Below are 17,752 nucleotides of genomic sequence, written 5' to 3' on the forward strand. Positions count from 1 at the left end.
TTCTTCTCACCTGTTTCTTTTCCTAGTAACCAGATTTCTAGTGAGTGGGAAAGGAATATTATCACCTGTAGGAAGTAGTCCGTAAATGTGTCTTTATAATACCTTCATAATTTTTACTACGCTAAGTGGCATTCAGATGAATTAAACATTAATGCTCATGGTTTCAGCTGAATTAAACATTAATGCTCATGGTCCGATGCCACGCTGGTCACGGGTTTTTGACACTGAAGGCAAAAGTGGTACGGGCAAGCACAGAGTTTGCAGTCCAGCAAGGGGTTTCCATTGATCTAAGGTTGTCGTTAGGTGGTTTATCACTAATGCTAGCAGAACACAGGCAATTTGGCCATGAGCTTAAGTTGCAATGTGATGTCAGCAACGGATGGCTTTGGGGCTGAGGACTGTCTCCTTGCAGGGCAGTGCTGTTAAGTGTCAGTGCTCTTGACAGAAAAAAACAACCCCTGCAGGTTCCTGTCCCCGAGAAGCCATGGAGTGCTTCACATGGTTGCAGAGGAACAGAGGACGTCTGCGTGAGATAAACCCAGATTTGCTGCCCGGATGGACTGCTGGAGTCAAGGACTTTCACCAGATAGCTGTTGGTTCTGTAAACAAGCATTCCCAGGGTGGCAGGATTCCCGCCCCCCGCCCCCCCCTTATTCCTATTGTTTTTCCTTTTCAGTTGAAATACCCTTTCATTTTGACTTTTTATGATGAAAAATTTCAAATATATAGAAAAGTAAACAAGAATAAACACGTCGCTGCAATTACTAACATTGTCATTCTTATTTCATTTATACCAGCATGCATTTCTAACATATGACCTTTCCACTTTACATAATTGTAATGTCTCTAGTACAACTTCAAAAACTAGTAATAATCCCTTAATATCTAATACCCATCCCCTATTTAATTTTTCCCAAGTGTTTCAGAAATTTCTTTGTATTGCTGGTTTGAGTCAGTCAGGATTCAAACAAGAGCCATGGAAGTGTCTCTTAAGTTTTTCTCATCTATAATGGTTCCCTTCACCACACCCCCATTTGTTGAAGAAACCCCGTCATTTGCCTTATAGAATGACTCACGGTCTAGATTTGGCCGACTACTTCTTGTGGTGTCTTCTAGCCTCCCTTATCTTTTTCATATTTTCTTATTTTTCTAAAGCCTGTGCTATTATAAATTAAAAACAAAAATACGCTGGTGATACTGAAGGCATTGAAAGCATAGGGGGAGTGCTAGAAATAGATCAGTTAGGAGGTGGGTAAAGCAATCTGCTATTCAGGATAGAGCCCAGCTAGAATAACAGTTTGAGAGCCACCGGCATAGAAGAGGAACAGAAATTGGGGGAGCGGAGGGGATGCGATCATCCATGGAAAATGGGGTCCAAGATGGAACCTTGGACAGGCCCAACATCAGAGATGTGGGCAGAGGAAGGGGACGCTGCAAAAGAGACTGAGAGGTAGAGATTTATAGAAGGAAACCCAAGAGCAGAGTCATAGGAGCTGAGGGCAGTTTCGAGGAGGAGGAGGGATTGCTCAGTGGATGATTCTTTTATAAAACATGAAATGAAACTTTTCTTCACATAGCGAGTCATTTATATTCAGTAGGATACAATAAGATTAACCTATACATTTATCCTAACGATATAACAGCATTTTGGAGACAAGGAGTTTGGACATATAGGAGAGCAACGAATTAAAGGTTGTTAGCTGTGATAAAAATGACTGACAACCCTTAACAGTTTTGGTGAAACTGAGTTCCAAAATCTAAGAAGTTCCACTTTTATGTGAAATCTTTCCAGAGACATTGTAGAAACTTGACCTATTTGCATTTGCTCTTGTAATCATCTACGATGTGTTTACCACTGCACCCTGGCAAGGAAGATGCAACAGTACATGAGACATGATCTCTCTCTTTCCATTAGCCATACTCACCACACTGACCAGCCCTCCAGGCACTGGGTTGTGATGCAGGATTTAATGGTGGTTCTGACATAGCTGCTCTCTCTCGGCCTCAGTTTCCTTCTCTTTAAAGCAATGGTTTGACTAAATCAGTGGCTTGCATCAGAATCACCAGGAGGGCTTGTTATTGCTGGTCCCCCCCCTCATTTATAATTCAGTGGGGACCAGAGAACTCGTGTTTCTAACAAGAAATGCCAAGCTGCTGCTGCAGAGATCATACTCTGAGAATCCTTTTGCTTTTCCAGCTCTAAAAAGATTTCCATGATCTCTTAGCAAAACAGCATTACCTACACTCACTAATGGATTTAACACTCTCCACTATCTCCAACTGAAAACCCACTAAAGCCTAACAGAATGTCATGGAATATGCAGACATTATTTGTTGAATGCAAACAAGAGCTTCACGTTTTCAACCTTTTATCGTCTTACACTTTATAAACGTCCTGGGATGCCTGTGTTAGTAAGGTTGCTGTAAGCTGCCAGGAGGCAGGCCTATAGATAGGAGGTTCTTTGATATCTCATGCCACACTAAATGCAGTCAGACATTTACCACATGCTTTTTTCCCCTTTAAATTTATTGGGAGTGACATTGGTTAGTAACATTATATAAATTCCAAGTGTACAATTCTATAATACAAATCTGTACATTGCATTGTGTGCATACCACCCAGAGTCTGGTCTCCTTTTGTCACCATATATTTGACCCTCTTTATCCTCGTCATCCTTCTTCCACCCCCCCTTTCCCTCTAGTAATGACCATACTGTTGAGTCGATGAGCTTGTTTTGTTTGTTCATTTGTTGCTTTCTTTTAGGTCCCACATGAGTGAAATCATAGCTTCTTGTCCTTTTCCACATGACTTATTTCACTTAGCATGATACTCTCAAGATCCATCCAATGAAATGGCAATATTTCCTCATTTTTGATGGCTTAGTATTCTACTGTATATATGTACCACATCTTCTTTATCCAATCATCTGTCAAAGGATATTTAGTTCTTTCCATGTTTTGGCTATTGTGAATAATGCTGCAATGAACACTGGGGTACAGATATCAAATAAGTGTTTTCAATATTGGGAGTCGATACCCAGGAGAGGGATTGCTGGATCACATGGTGGCTCTATTCTTTATTTTTTTAAGAACCTCCATACTGTTTTCCATAGAGGTAGTACCAATTTACACTCCCACCAGCAGTGTACGAAGGTTCCCTTTTCTTCATATCCTCTCCAACACTTGTTGCTTGTTGATTTATTGATAGCTATTCTAACAGGTGTGAAATGATATCTCACTGTGGTTTTAATTTCTCTGATTATTAGTGACATTGAGCATCTTTCCATATATCTATTGGCCATCTGTATATCCTATTTGGAGAAGTGTCTATTCAGGTCCTTTGACGATTTTTTAATTTGATTGTTTTTTGTTGAGTTGTATGAGTTACTTATATATTTTGGATATTAGCCCCTAATTAGAAGTATAATTTATAAATATCTTCTTCCTTTTGATTGGTTGTCTTTTTGTTTGTTGACGGTTTCTCTGCAGTGTAGAAGCTTTTTAGTTTGATGTAGTTCCATTCATTTAAGTTTTGCTTTTATTTCCCTTGCTTTTGGAGTCAAGTTCACAAAAATCCTTCTGAGACCAAAGTCCATAAAATTAGTGCCTATGTTTTCTTCTATGTATTTTATTGTTTTAGGTCTTATATTCAAGCACTTAATCCATTTTGAGTTAACTTTTGTGCATGATGTCAGATAGCAATCTAGTTGCATTCTTTTGTATGTGGCTTTCCAATTTTTCCAACACCATTTATTGAAAAGGCTTTCTTTTCTCCATTGTATGCCTTGGCTCCTTGGTTAAAAAAAAAAAAAGTAGTCTATATATGTGTGGGTTTATTTATGGACTTTAAATTATATTCTACTAGAGGCCCGGTGCACTAGTGGAGTCCCTTGGCATGGCCGGCGATCAGGGCTGATGGGGGCTGGCCGGCCGGAGAGGGACCGAGGGAGGGCTCCAGGGCATGTCTGGCCTGTCTTGCTCAGTCCCAATCAGCCAGACCCCAGAAGCAAACTAACCTACTGGCTGGAGCGTCTGCCCCCTTGTGGTCAGTGCGCATCATAGCAACTGGTGGAACAGTCGAACGAATGGTCGAACAAAGGGTCGAATGAACAGTCAGACACTTAACATATTACGCTTTTATTATATAGGATGGTCTGTGTCTGTTTTTCTTCCAATACCATACTGTTTTGATGATTGTTGCTTTGTGACATAATTTGAAGCCAGAGAGTGTGATATCTATGCTTTGTTTTTTGTTCTCAGGATTGCTTTGGCTCTTTAGTGGTTCAACACAAATTTGAGGATTTTTTTGTTCTATTTCTTTGAAAAAATGCCATTAGAATTTTGATGGAGACTTCATTAGATCTGTTTATTGCTTTTGGTAATATGGTATTTTTAACTGTCAATTCTTCCAATCCATGAACATAGAATATCTTTCCATTTCTTTGTATCTTCTTCAATTTCTTCCAACAATGTCTTATAGTTTTCAGTGTATAGGTTATTTACTTCCTTTAAGTTTATTCCTAGGTATTTGTTTCAATTGAAAACAATTGTTTTCATTTCTTTTTCTGATATTTCATTTTTAGTATATAGGAACACAACTGATTTTTGTATGTTGATTTTATATCCTGCAATTTATTGTTTCTAATAGTCTTTTGGTGGAGCCCTGTAGAACCATGTCATCTGCAAACAGTGAGTTTTACTTCTTTATTCTGAATTTGGATGCCTTTATTTTTTGTTGTTGCCTGACTGCTCTGACTAGGACTTTCAGGACTATATTGAATAACAGTGGTCAGAGTGGGCATCTTTGTCTTCTTCCTGATCTTAGAGGAAAACTTTTTCATCATTATATGAGCTGAGGGTTTGTCATATATGGCCTTTATCATCTTGAGGTACTTTCCTTCTATAACCACTTTGACTGTTTTAGTCATAAATTAGTGTTGTATCTTGCCAAATGCTTTTTCTGAATCCACTGATAAGATCACATGATTTTAATCTTTTATTTAATATGTGCTTTTTGATATGCCTTTGATGGACGAGGCAGCATGTGGCACTTTCTTGTTTGGTGATCATTATAAATTTGATACAAACTCTTAAAATAATGAATATTTAATCTTGATCCATCTTGAACAACTTCCTGGAGTCTAGGAGACCATCTGGGCAATCTAGTGGCCTGATACGATTTTCCTGTTAATCAGGAGATAGTGATAGTAGTCTCTGTGCTGCCACTGGCTTTATTATGGCCGGTCAGGTCACTTAACCTTGGGTGGCACTGGAAAATGAGGAAGCGACTGACCATCTTAGTTCAGGAAAAATTAATGAAATGTCTGTTTTAAGAATATAGGTTCTAGGAACAAATCTTGATTTCAAAATGGTATTTTTATAAAAATTATTTTAGAAGTAAAAAGCTTCCCATCTAGAATCACAGGAAAATACGTTTTTTTGTTTTTCTATTTTTTGGTTTTGCTTTAAAGAATGAGATGCTACAGTTCAAAAATTGAATAAGTATTTATTGTTCCAGAAGTTACATTGCTTTTTATACATATTTCATAAATGATACAGGATTTTACACATGTTCAATATTTTACTATTTGTTTAAAGGACTTTTCTCCCCATCCATCCTCCCTCCCTTGCCTCCCACACATCCTGAAAGGATTTGCTCATTGCACTGTGCTGTTTCTTCTTAAAAACCCTGTGCACAAACAGGATAAATGGTTTAAAAATAATTCACACAACTTAAAAATAAATGAAGGAAGAGGTTTCGACGAGGTGAGGGGGGGCGGGGAAGGAAGTGGGGAGGGGCGGGGAAGTGGAGACATGCATCCTTTCATTCCATCATGCCAGTGGAAGGGGTGGTGGCAGGAGCAGCAGCAGCAATCCTGGCTGGCCTTCAACCTCTGCAAGGCACCTGGAGTCTGGGTTTGTCATTTAAAATTTTCCTTTTCATACACAATGATCCCAAAGGAGAAAGAAAAAGAGAAAGGAATCCCTTGCCACAATGAGGAGGATGAATCATGTGAAAGAAAAAAGCCAATCAGCTGTGTGGCAAGCCCCATCTTCCTCTCCCTCCTGCCCCCACAGTAATTAAAAACAGAATATTGGACAGATGCCTTTGATTTTCAAGTGCACATGTCAACTGGAAATATGGTAGAAAATATTTGATAGAGTATAAGATTAATGCTTCTTTCTCTCAATTTAAGAAAAAATTGGGTGAAGAAGGTAGGCCAAAAGGAGCCGTAGAAATGTATGCCTGTATAAAGATAAATCGCACCCTTTGTGATCCACACACTTGATTTACAGCTCCTGAAGTGGTGGAGGTGGGAGGGCTCACAAACAGGGTTCAAGTGTGTGTGTCCTTCGAGACTGACAAAGCCTCCAGACGAGACAGTGCATCTGGTGGCCTTGAATGCTGTCACACAAGCAGATTAACAGCAATGAAATCATTCTGGTTCTGAAATGGCTACACAGACATGATTTTTAGCCACTTTGTAAACCTTTCATCTTTCCGATTTGGTAATACAGCTGAACACTCCCCCTCCAATTTGAGTTATGGAGGGAGAGTGGAATATCAATGGGGTAGTTAAAGGAGGGAAATTCTGCCTCCTCTCAAAGATTAATTAGTAAAAAAACAAAACTAAACAAAAAAACTTCATGCAGTGTTGCCAATGATTCCTAGGTACTGATCCAGAGCACTGGAATATACAGACATTTGAGAAGGTATACTCCAAAGTGTCGATCATCCAACAGTCATAAATTGGTTCCAACGATCATATGGATAAAATTAATGTAACCAACGGAGATGGGTGGTCCGAAAAGGGGCACAAGCGGGACGGATTCCTGGTTTACTTGTAGAGGCTGGGTCCAATTTAAAATAAATGCTAATGACTGGGCTCAGACTCTGTTTGCCACCCACATATCTTGAGGATATGCTTTTCTGATATATTTATTGACTCCTATGTCAAAAATAAGAAAAGTTAAATAAAAAAAAATAGAGCTGAGTGGGGTGCTGGTGTGTTACTGTTTTGCTGACCTGCAAAGAAGATGCAAGAAACTAACACCCCAGCATCATTTTCTCTTTCTGAATCTCTCAAATATATAACTTATCATTTCATCCAGGAACTGAGATGCTTGATTAAGACAATATTAACTAAGCCCTTTGAGCTTATATTTCACAAAGCTTGATCTTCAGATTTTAACATTCCTTTCTTCCCTAACATCCTTGTTGTTTTTGTTTTTAATTAAAGGTAAAAACCCTCCACCCCAACATGGCTCCCAGCTTCCACCTGTAATGTTTTAATTAAAAAGGCAATAGTTATAAACAAGTGTTCTTTCTGCTGGGACTCAGAGGCTCTTTGCAGATCAATCTTTTTCACCAATTTGTCGGAGGGGCAGATGTACTTGTAATGGGTCTCTCAGTCTCTTAAGGTCCATTTCTGCCTAAAATAGAAACAGAAGGTGAGAAAGACTTGCTAATGAAGCTTTCGATATTAGTGTCTCCTAAGGAAAGGAAATTGTCTTTCCTCCATCACTATGTGTCAAAGAAATGATCTCAATTACTCTCAAAATAGGAGTGCCTCAGAGACAAAGGGCAACAAAGGGGGACGAACGGCAAAGGCTGGCAGTTTCAGCTGTCAACAGAGCCTCCAGAGGGACTGCTATCAATAGGGCAGGACTCAGGCTCAAGAATACGGGAGCCCTGATGCACCTTGGTGTTTTGCCAGAGAGAAGCCCTTTCACAAACCTTTGCCTGGAGCCAGAAGTTTAACTTACGCTCCTCAAAGACTTTTGTTGTGTATCCAATAGTTGTTTAAGTTTTTCAATAGCTACAGACTTTTAAAACAAGGATTTGTAGTCAATGCAGCACTTTTAAAACTCACACATGCTGGACCCTCAGGCCTGAGGAGCTGCATTAATAGGTTTAGGGTGGGGCTGCAGCATCTGCATGTTTAATAGCTCCAGGGAGGATTCTGGTGCAGTCCCTCCAGCTGACACCTACCACCCAGAGCAACAGAAGACCTGAGTCCACTTAGGCCAACGCAGGAAGATGGGTTAAGCTTATTCAAAGCACAACTCCATCACCAATAAGGGACAGAGAAGGCAGAGAAGGTCCAGAGAAGAGGATGGAAGAGCTTCTGGAGATTAAAAAAAAACTCCTCTAAAGTCATAAAGGACAACGGAAAATAAGATGAGGATTTATTCACCAAAATCTAATATCTCAGAGTGAGGAAGGCACACTCAGAAATCTGAAAGTGGTAATGATTATGAAAAATAAAATGTATCAATCTTTTTAAAAATATATTTTTATTGATTTCAGAGAGGAAGGGAGAGGGAGAGAGAGAGAGTGATAGAAACATCAATGATGAAAAGAATCATTGATCGGCTGCCTCCTGCACGCCACTCTCTTGGGGATCAAGCCCACAAGCCAGGTATGTGCACTTGACCAGAATCAAACCTGGGACCCTTCAGTCTATAGGTCGACACTCTATCCACGGAACCAAACAGCTAGGGCTGTATCAATCTTTTTAAAAAGCATCTTCTAGCCCTAACCAGTTTGGCTCAGTGGATAGAGTATCAGCCTGCAGACTAAGGGGTCCCAGGTTCGATTCTGGTCAAGGGCATGTACCTTGGTTGCGGGACATCCCCAGTAGGAGGTGTGCAGGAGGCAGCTAATTGATGTTTCTCTCTCATCGATGTTTCTAACTATCTATCCCTCTCCCTTCTTCTCTGTAAAAAAAAAATTATATATATATATATATATATATATATATATATATATATATATATATATTTATTTATATTTTAAAAGCATCTTCTAGTTCAATAATCTCTCACCTGCTCCTGGCAAAGATTCCTAGTAATCTCTGGATTTTATTTTTGCCCCATTGCTACCACACTCTTTAGGTGAGAAACTTCTGTGTCAATTATTGAAGAAAGATTTAAAAAGAGAGAAAAGTAAAAAAAGACACCTCTAAAGAAACAAAATGAAAAAGTAAAAATAGGTCTAAAAAATTCAATATGCTAGTGTTAATAGGATAGCTAGGACTCACCATCTTTTCACCTGCTTGTATTATAAAACTTTCTAGAGGTGTCCATGCTAAAATAGTCATTTACATCAAACTAGAGGCCCAATGCACGAAATTCGTGCAAGAGTAGGCTTTCCTTCCCCCGGCTGCCAGCACCGGCTTCCCTCTGGCACCCGGGACCCGGGTCTTCCCTCTGGCCGCTGGCAGGCACCCGGAACCCGGGCTTCCCTCGGAGCCCGGCTTCGTCTGGAAGGTCGTCCAGAAGGTCGTCTGGTCTAATTAGCATATTACCCTTTTATTATTATAGATGAGGAATAATTTATATAGGAAGAAGGGGTTGGGTCATTCTTTCAGTTTACCCATTGAAGTACTATGGTTATAGATAATTATTATAATAATAATGCCAGCCCTGGCCGGTTGCTCAGTGGTTAATGTCATCCTGCGGACTGATGGGTCACAGGTTTGATTCCTGGTCAAGGGTATGTACCTTGGTTGCATTTCCCAGCCCCAGGTAGGGGCAGGTGCGGGAGACAACCAATCGATGTGTCTCTCTCTCTCTTTCTCTCCCCCCCTTTTGCCTCCCTTCCACTCTCTCTAGAAATCAATGGAGAAAATATCCTCAGATGAGGATTAAAAATAATAATAATAATAATGCCATATAAGATGGGGCTGAAATTTATTAAATTTTATTTTTGAAAACTTACCTGAGCAATTGCATCCTTGAGTTGATTATATTTCTCTAGGTCAAAACGTGACTTTTTGGCTCCTTTATGGAAAAATAGTAAGTATTGTCTGTCTCTGGCTTCTGGATAAACATACTCCTACAAAATAAAGGAGAAATTAAATTATTAGTCATTAGCATACCGTCTTCACAAAGTAATCATTTATACACTGTTGATAAGATTCAACACATATGCATACATATAAAGCAGCGGGGGGGAATGTCTGGCCAAGGCATTAGGGGTGAGTTAATTAAATATCCAGCCCTTGGCAGAAAAAAAGTATATGCTGACATGTGTTGTATTCAATATTTAATTATTTCGTAAACATTTTTATTGGGAAACACACACAGAAGAGCACACAAACTAAAAATGTGCATCACAACGAATCATCACACACTGAACATGCTAATCATTACCAGCTAAAAAAAAAAAAAAAAATAGAACACTGCCCACAACCCCAAAGCTCCCTTCCTGCCCCTTCCCAATTACTAACCCTCTTTCCTCCCAAAGTAATAAATATCTTTACTTTTATGATAATTATTTTCTGGTTTTCTTTATAGTTGCTCCATTTAAGCATACACCCCCGCTCCCCTGAACTCTACAGCTTAGTTTTACCTGTTCTTTGAATTTTATAAAAATGAAGTCAGATAGTGTGTATATGACTACTTTCACTCAATGTTATGTTTATGAGATTCATCTTTTGTATGTAGTCTATTCATTTCTCTTACTATGTTATATTCTATTGTATGACTACATCACAATTTAGTTATCCATTGGACTATTGATAGACTTTTGAGTTATTTCTAGGTTTAGGCTATTATGAATAATGCTGCCAAGAACATTTCTGGACTTATCTCTTCTGTTGGGGATATACTTATGAGTAGAAATCCCAGATCATAGTTTATGCATATGTTCAAATTTAAGAAGTGATATCAAATAGATTTCTAAAATCGTTGTATTAATTATACTCCCATCAGCAGAGTATGAGAGTTTCCATCACTCTACATCCTTGTCAATGCTGGTATTACCAGTTTTTTAAATAGGAATTCTAGTGTGTGAGTGCTGAAGTACTACCTCATTTTTTAAAAACAGCTTTACTAAGACATAATTCACATACCATACAATTCACTCATTTAAAGTATAATATGCAATGGTTTTTAGTATATTCACAAGTTATACCACCATTACTACAATCAATTTTAGAACATTTTCATCATCCCCCAAAGAAGCCCCATACTCTAATAGTCACTTCCTATCTTCCTCAACACCTCCAGTACTAGGCAACTACTAATCTAATTTCTAACTCTATAGATTTGCATATTCTGGATATTTCATATAAATGGAATTATCCAGTGTTTAGCCTTTTGTGTCTGGCTTTTTTCAAGGTTCATCTATTTGTGTCATGTATCAGTACTACTTCTTTTTATTGCCAAATAATATTACATTGACTGGATATACCACAATTCATCTATTCGTCAATTAATAGACATATGGGTTGTTTCTACTTTTTGACTATTATGAATAAGGCTGCTATGAACATTCATATACAAGTTTTTGTGTACACATTATGTTTTCATTTCCCTTAGAGATATACTAAAGGCCCGATGCACGAAATTCGTGCAAGGGGCTTGGACCTCTCAGCCCCTGCTTCGTCCGGGAGGATGCCAGGAAGGATGTCCAGTCTAATTAGAATATTAGGCTTTTATTATTATAGATATGGATCTTTTGTTCGATATATGTACTGCAAATATCTCCTCCCAGTCTTTCACCCTCTTTATGGTGTGCTTTAATAACAGATGTTTTTAATTTTAACAGTCTAATTTATCATTCTTACCTTTATGGTTAGCATTTTTCATTCTACTTAAGAAATAATTTCCTTTTCCACAGTAATTGAGATATTCTTCTATATTCTCTTCCAGGAGCTTTATTTATTGTGCTACTTTTCACATTTAGATCTACAATCCATCTGGAATTAATTTTGTTTACAGTGTAAGGATGGGGTCGGTTCATTTTTAATATGGATATTCAATTATCCTTTCACCATTTATCAAAAACGACTTTCCTTTCTTTGCAGTGCCATCTTTTTAAAATCAAAAGTTTGTTTATGCTGGTTTCTACATTCTCTCTTCTATTCCTTTGTACTATTTGTCTATCATTGTGCCACTATCTTAATTACTGTAGTGTTATAAGTAAAGCTATTTAGTCTTCCATATCTGATAGAACAAATCGGTTTACTTAGTTTTGCTTCAAGAGTTTCCTGGCTTTTCTTAGTCTTTACATTACCATATATATTTTAGAAGCAGCTTATTCAAATCCCTTCCTCCCACCCCCAAATCTGTTGGGATTTTGACTGGGATTGCACTGAATCAAATAGATCAGTTTGGATAGAACTGATTGACATTTCTGTAATACTTTTCTAGTCTGTGAACATGCTATATTATTCCATTAAGTCTTCTTTAATTTTGTGTTTTTATTGCATAGAGGTCTTTGCACAATTTATTTCTAGGTATTTTTAAGTTGCATCTTTTATAAAGTTTCATTTTCTAACTGTTGCTGGCATATAGTGAAGCAACTGATTTATGTATATTGACCTTGTATGCAGTAACCTTATGAAACTCACTTAGGGATTCTAACCAGTTATCTTTACATGTTTTTGTATTTTTTAAATGTATAAATCTATTAATAACATCAGTTTTCTTTCTTTCCAATCTTTACAGCTATTCTTTTTCTTGACTTCTCTGCTCAGGGATGATTTGTTTGCTTCTGCCTAGAACTTGTGAGCATTAGCATTCTGGAGTTACCAGAATTCTAGGACTACTTCAACCTAATTTTGGGATTGAAATGACTGAAGATGAACTACAGTGTCTGAGAGAACCTACTTTAGTGATCCCTGGACACCAATTTCTATGGCTTTGATCCTTTAGATCAGGGTGGGGAACCTTTATTCTGACAAGGGCCATTTGGATATTTATAACATCATTTGCAGGCCATACAAAATAATCAACTTAAAAATTAGCCAGCTATATTTGGTCAAACATTTAATTAACTCACCCCCAATGCCTTGGAGGACCAGACCAAATGATTTCTCGGGCCTTATATGGCCCATGGGCCGGATGTTTCCACCCCTGCTTTAAATGATCAAAGATGGCTCAGCTTCTTGGCCTCTCAACCTTACCATCCTTAATTAATGAAAATCTCCAGAGGAATAAGCATGCCTCATATCAGGTTCTTTCCCAGCACTCTGCTTCTTCAGGTCCTTGCCTGGTAATTGCTTCTATCTTTTTGGCTCTCCAGTGTCCACAGTCAGATGCGTTTTACATTTTGTCTGGTTATTTTAATTGTTCCTAATGGGAGTATTGGTCTGATTACCTAGTGTGCCATACTAGAAGTAGAAGTAAATATTCAATTATTGATGATGACAGATAATGGATGAATACTAACTGAAGGGATAATTGTTGGATTAAAAACTTAAGGGAAAGCCCTTTACTTTCATCTAAATTGCAGATACTAGGTTACTTACCTATCTTTGCTTAGAATGTAAAAATATACACAAACTTAAATTTATTCAAATTCATTCTATGCTCCCTCTTTTGGGCAACAAGCATTTACTAAGCAACTATGTATTAGACTCTATTCTAGAAATTTGATGATTTGATAATCAGTGAGAAGAGATGCCAACAGCTTGGGAAGAAATTCAGAGAGGAAGATGATTGATAACACAGGGGACACAAACAATAAACCAGAGTAAGATACTAGAAGTAGGGGTGGAGGGTGGGGCTAAAAGCAGGTAGAGGAGCTAGCCCTGAACAGGAAAATGCTACCTCTTATTTGAGCTTGAAGGAAATAGGGTGATAGTAGGTACAAATATTGTTAAACATACAAATTTAGAAAATTAGAAAGCTTATATCTGTTATCGGAATTTCCTGTAAGTAGGAGGCCAGGTTAAGGTTGGCATGGGGAGTTTAATGTAAAGTCTTAGAATAAATACTGTGGGAGTATCGGGGGAGGAACTCTAAGCAGTGGCCTTTGCACACTATTACATGATTTTTCTCTAGCCATATGCAGTAGCCTGCATGTAGGATAAATGGCTAAGGTTAGGAATTTATAGAGTACCTATGGTGGAAAGACAATGGGGTAAGGATTATAAAATACTAAGAAGAGAAGGGCAATATCATCTAAGTTTGATAGAAAAGAAAGCTATACATGAGGAAGGTGATAGTAAAAAGTTAAGAGAGAGAGCTATGAGAAGCCTAAAGATCTGGGTGAAGTCAAAGGAGAAAGTGAGTGAACTAAAGGGCTAGAAAGAAAGTAAACTGTGGTCAGAAGTTGGTATACAAGTAGGGCAGTTCAAGGAAAGAAGGTCCTAAACAATCATTGAAGTGGTTTGCTGGAATAGAATATAAATGACAGTTGCTGAAATAGAGATGACACAGGCTATTAAAAGTTACTTTTTTTCTTCATTATTGTCCCCCTAAGTAGCCTTTTTAGGTATTTTTTCCTGATTACCCTCATTCCTCAAAAGGCTTAATACCACAAATACACTGTATATTTGTTGATATATTATAAACATCTAAGATGTTTTACTCCTCAAAAACCAATTTTCTTCCCCTTGGAGGCAATATCCCCTTTGATGAAAATACATGGGCACCCTGGCTGGGTAGCTCAGTTGGTTAGAGTGTTGTCCTGACAAGCTAAGATTGTGGGTTCAATTCCCAGTTAGGGCATATACAAGAATCAACCAATGACTGCATAAATAAGTGGAACAACAAAATGATGTTTCTCTTTCCCCTTTCCCTCTCCCTTTCTCTTCAAAAGAAAGAAAGAAAGAAAGAAAGAAAATGCATGGACCAGGGTGTTAGATGGGCGTCTACATGCAGGCTGAAGTAGCTCAGAATGGCAATTCTTATGGTCAGGCTTCTTTTTTCCCTAACAGAAATGGAGACTCAGGTTTCACTGAAATATTAGTCAGTAAAATTCAATATTCCACTTGATTTTATGAATTAAAGGAGCTTGTCATCTTATAAAGATTCTTTGGAACCTAATATACTATTGGAATACATTTAGGTTGCTAACAAATGCAGCATCTCATTGTAACAAGAGCTTAGAAGAATTTAAATGATGTTGAACAAGTATTTTGCTTCATGGATGTTAATTATGAATATGGATATTTAACGTGAGAATCTATATTTTATTTGGTCAAGTTTTCTTAGTCACAAATGACAAGATTATTTACTACTGCTATTTTGCAATTTGTCACTTGGGGGCAGCAAAAATACTTTGGAATCACAGAAGTATAGCATTTAATAGGACAGAAAGGTTATTAAAGATATAAGGCACAGTGTTAGGCAATAAAAATTGAAAAAACTAAATGCCAAGCCTCAAAAGATATCATAGTCTAGTAGAGCGGAAAAGACATTGTACATGAATAATTATAATACAAGATAGCACAGGATGAGTGAAATGAGAGGTACAATGTGCTTATAGGAATTCTGAAGAATTTGAAGTTGGATGTAGGTCAAAGTTTCATGAAAGATAGGCAGTTAAGTAGATCTTGAAATATGACAGGTAGAGATCAACAGGGAGAACTTTTTCAATTGATAGAATGTATGAAGTAAGGAATGAGGGGTTAAACAACTTGGGGCATTTGTGGGGAAATAAAGAATATAATTTGATTTTTTTAGAACACAGTAGATACACAGTGGGCTGATAGACATTTGGAAAAGACAGAAAGCAACAGCAAAGACAATAGCAGGCTAAGGGGTCTGGACTTCAATCAATAAATACATAAAGAGAACCCATTAAAGGGGTATGTATCTAAGGGGGAGAGAGAGAAGAGGGAAGATGAGTGAGGTGAAAGGGAAAGACCCATACATAGACAGATAGACATATGCAAGCCCTGTCCAGAGCTGTGATTAAATACATTTTTCTGGCTGTTAAGTTCTGTTCAAGAGTGAGTAGTATGAGCCAGACATGGAACTAGGTGCTGGAGACTCTGAGTGAACAATGGCATACATGAACGGTTTACCATCTCTCTTCTCTACTAGACAAGTTTAGGAGGACAAAAGGCTAAATAATATTCTTGGGCTTTCCTTTTCCCACACATAAACAGGCCCAGGACCACTGGTCTAATAACAGAAGAAAAATATTTGCCTATAGTCTATAGCAGCCATTAAAAATATAAGATAAACAATTCTTAGCTTTCTTCTGTTTCCTAAGGAAATAGAAATATGTCTCAGCTATTTCAAATGTTTCTTTTTTATTAAGGGAGGTTGGATCTGTGGTGGTATCACATATATAATAAGTGATAATAAATCCCTCATACTTCCTAAAGTGACACTATGAATTTCCAAGTTACTAAAAAAATATCACTGGCAACAAAAATTAGTTCTAGCTACTGATATTTACTTAAGGAGTGACAATTAGCTATTTATTAAGGAGACAGTGTTATTAATAATTAATGGACTATTTCATTGGCTTCATAAGAAAATAAAGTATTGCAGGTTGGATTTGAAGTAAGTATAGTTAATTTAGTGAGAGAAAATATGAAATGAGCTTCTGTTATTTCAAAGAAAAAAATTCCACCAATTCAAACAGTGTCTTTAATAGCTACTGATATGTAATAAATGAGCCTTGGTTGATAAAGAATAGACCAAGAGTATAAAATGATTAGATAACTAATTTTGCCTCTCTTCCATGAAGTAAAAACAGTAACAAAAAACCCCCACGTATTCACTTAACATACTGAGAAGTAGCCCAGAGTTTAGTTTAACTATTTAAAAATATATTTTTTTTGGTATTGATTTCAGAGAGGGAAAAAGAGATAGAAACATCAATAATGAGAATCATCGACTGACTGCCTCCTGCACGCCCCACACTGGGGATCGAGCCTGAAACCTGGGCATGTGCCCTGACTGGGAATCAAACAGGGAATTGAACTGTCATAGGTCAACATTCAACCACTGAGCCATGCCGGCTGGGCTAGTTTAACTATTTGTTTAGGTATCACCAATTCTCCATTCCAAGAATTCAACAAAAACCAAAAGCTTGGGACTACTCCATCTGACCGTTAAATTAATTACACAGTACATAAAAGCCAACCAACTTAGCTGAACAAGTTATCCTATCACTGGTCACTCTTCTCACTTGCCCTCTTATTCTATAACTTACTGTAATATATTTTTCTGAATTTAATGTTTTATAAGGCTCTCTTTATAATCTGTGAGCTTCATGAGGGCAGAACCCATATCTTATATCTGTCTCTTTAGCATCTAAAATAGTGCCTGATGCCCAGCTGATGTGGCTCAGTGGTTGAGCATTGACTGATGAACCAAGAGGTCACTGGTTCAATTCCTGTCAGGGCACATGCCCGGGTTATGGGCTCGATTCCCAGTAGGGGTGTGCAGGAGTCAGCCAATCAATGATGTTTCTAGCTCTATCCTTCTCCCTCTCTCTCTAAATATATATAAATACATATTAGAGGCCCGGTGCATGAATTCGTGCACAGGTGGGGTCCAGCCAGCCTGCCCCGATCGGGGCCAATCGGGGAAGATCGGGGCCAGGTGGCTGGGGGGAGGGGACGCAGGAGGTTGGCTAGCCGGCCCTGCACCTGATCGGGTCGGGGAGGGCTGCAGTGCACGTCATAGTGACCAGTCGTTCCTGTCGTTCCTGTCACTTGGCTTTTATATATATATAGAATAGAGGCCCGGTGTACGGATTCATGCACCGGTGGGGTCCCTCGGCCTGACTTGCAGGGATTGGGGCGAAACCGGCTCTTCGACATCCCCTGAGGGGTCCTAGATTGTGAGAGGGCGCGGGCCAGGCTGAGGGACCCCACCGGTGCACGATCGGGCCAGGGAGGGATCACAGGGAGGGACTGCAGGGAGGGATCATAGGGAGGGCTCCAGGGCATGTCTGGCCACCTCGCCCAGTCCTGATCTGCCCGACCCTAGCAGCAAGCTAACCTACCAGTTGGAGTGTCTGCCCGCCTGGTGGTCAGTGCACGTCATAGCA

The 17,752-nt window shown here is 38.5% G+C and overlaps 1 protein-coding gene across 1 annotated transcript in view; it reads right to left on the reverse strand.

Moving 5' to 3' along the window:
* Positions 1-5,499: 5,499 nt before the first annotated feature.
* Positions 5,500-17,752, reverse strand: part of MCU (mitochondrial calcium uniporter) — a 195,984-nt gene continuing 183,731 nt past the window's right edge. The window contains exons 7-8 of the mRNA XM_079793303.1: positions 9,725-9,841; positions 5,500-7,434 (exon numbers count right to left, since the gene is read on the reverse strand). Of these exons, the coding sequence (XP_079649429.1) occupies positions 7,357-7,434; positions 9,725-9,841 (195 nt within the window). The 3' untranslated portion in view covers positions 5,500-7,356. The remainder of the gene's footprint in view (positions 7,435-9,724; positions 9,842-17,752) is intronic.

Source organism: Cnephaeus nilssonii (assembly GCF_951640355.1).
Source record: "Cnephaeus nilssonii genome assembly, chromosome: 16".
Taxonomy (NCBI): Eukaryota; Metazoa; Chordata; class Mammalia; order Chiroptera; family Vespertilionidae; genus Cnephaeus; species Cnephaeus nilssonii.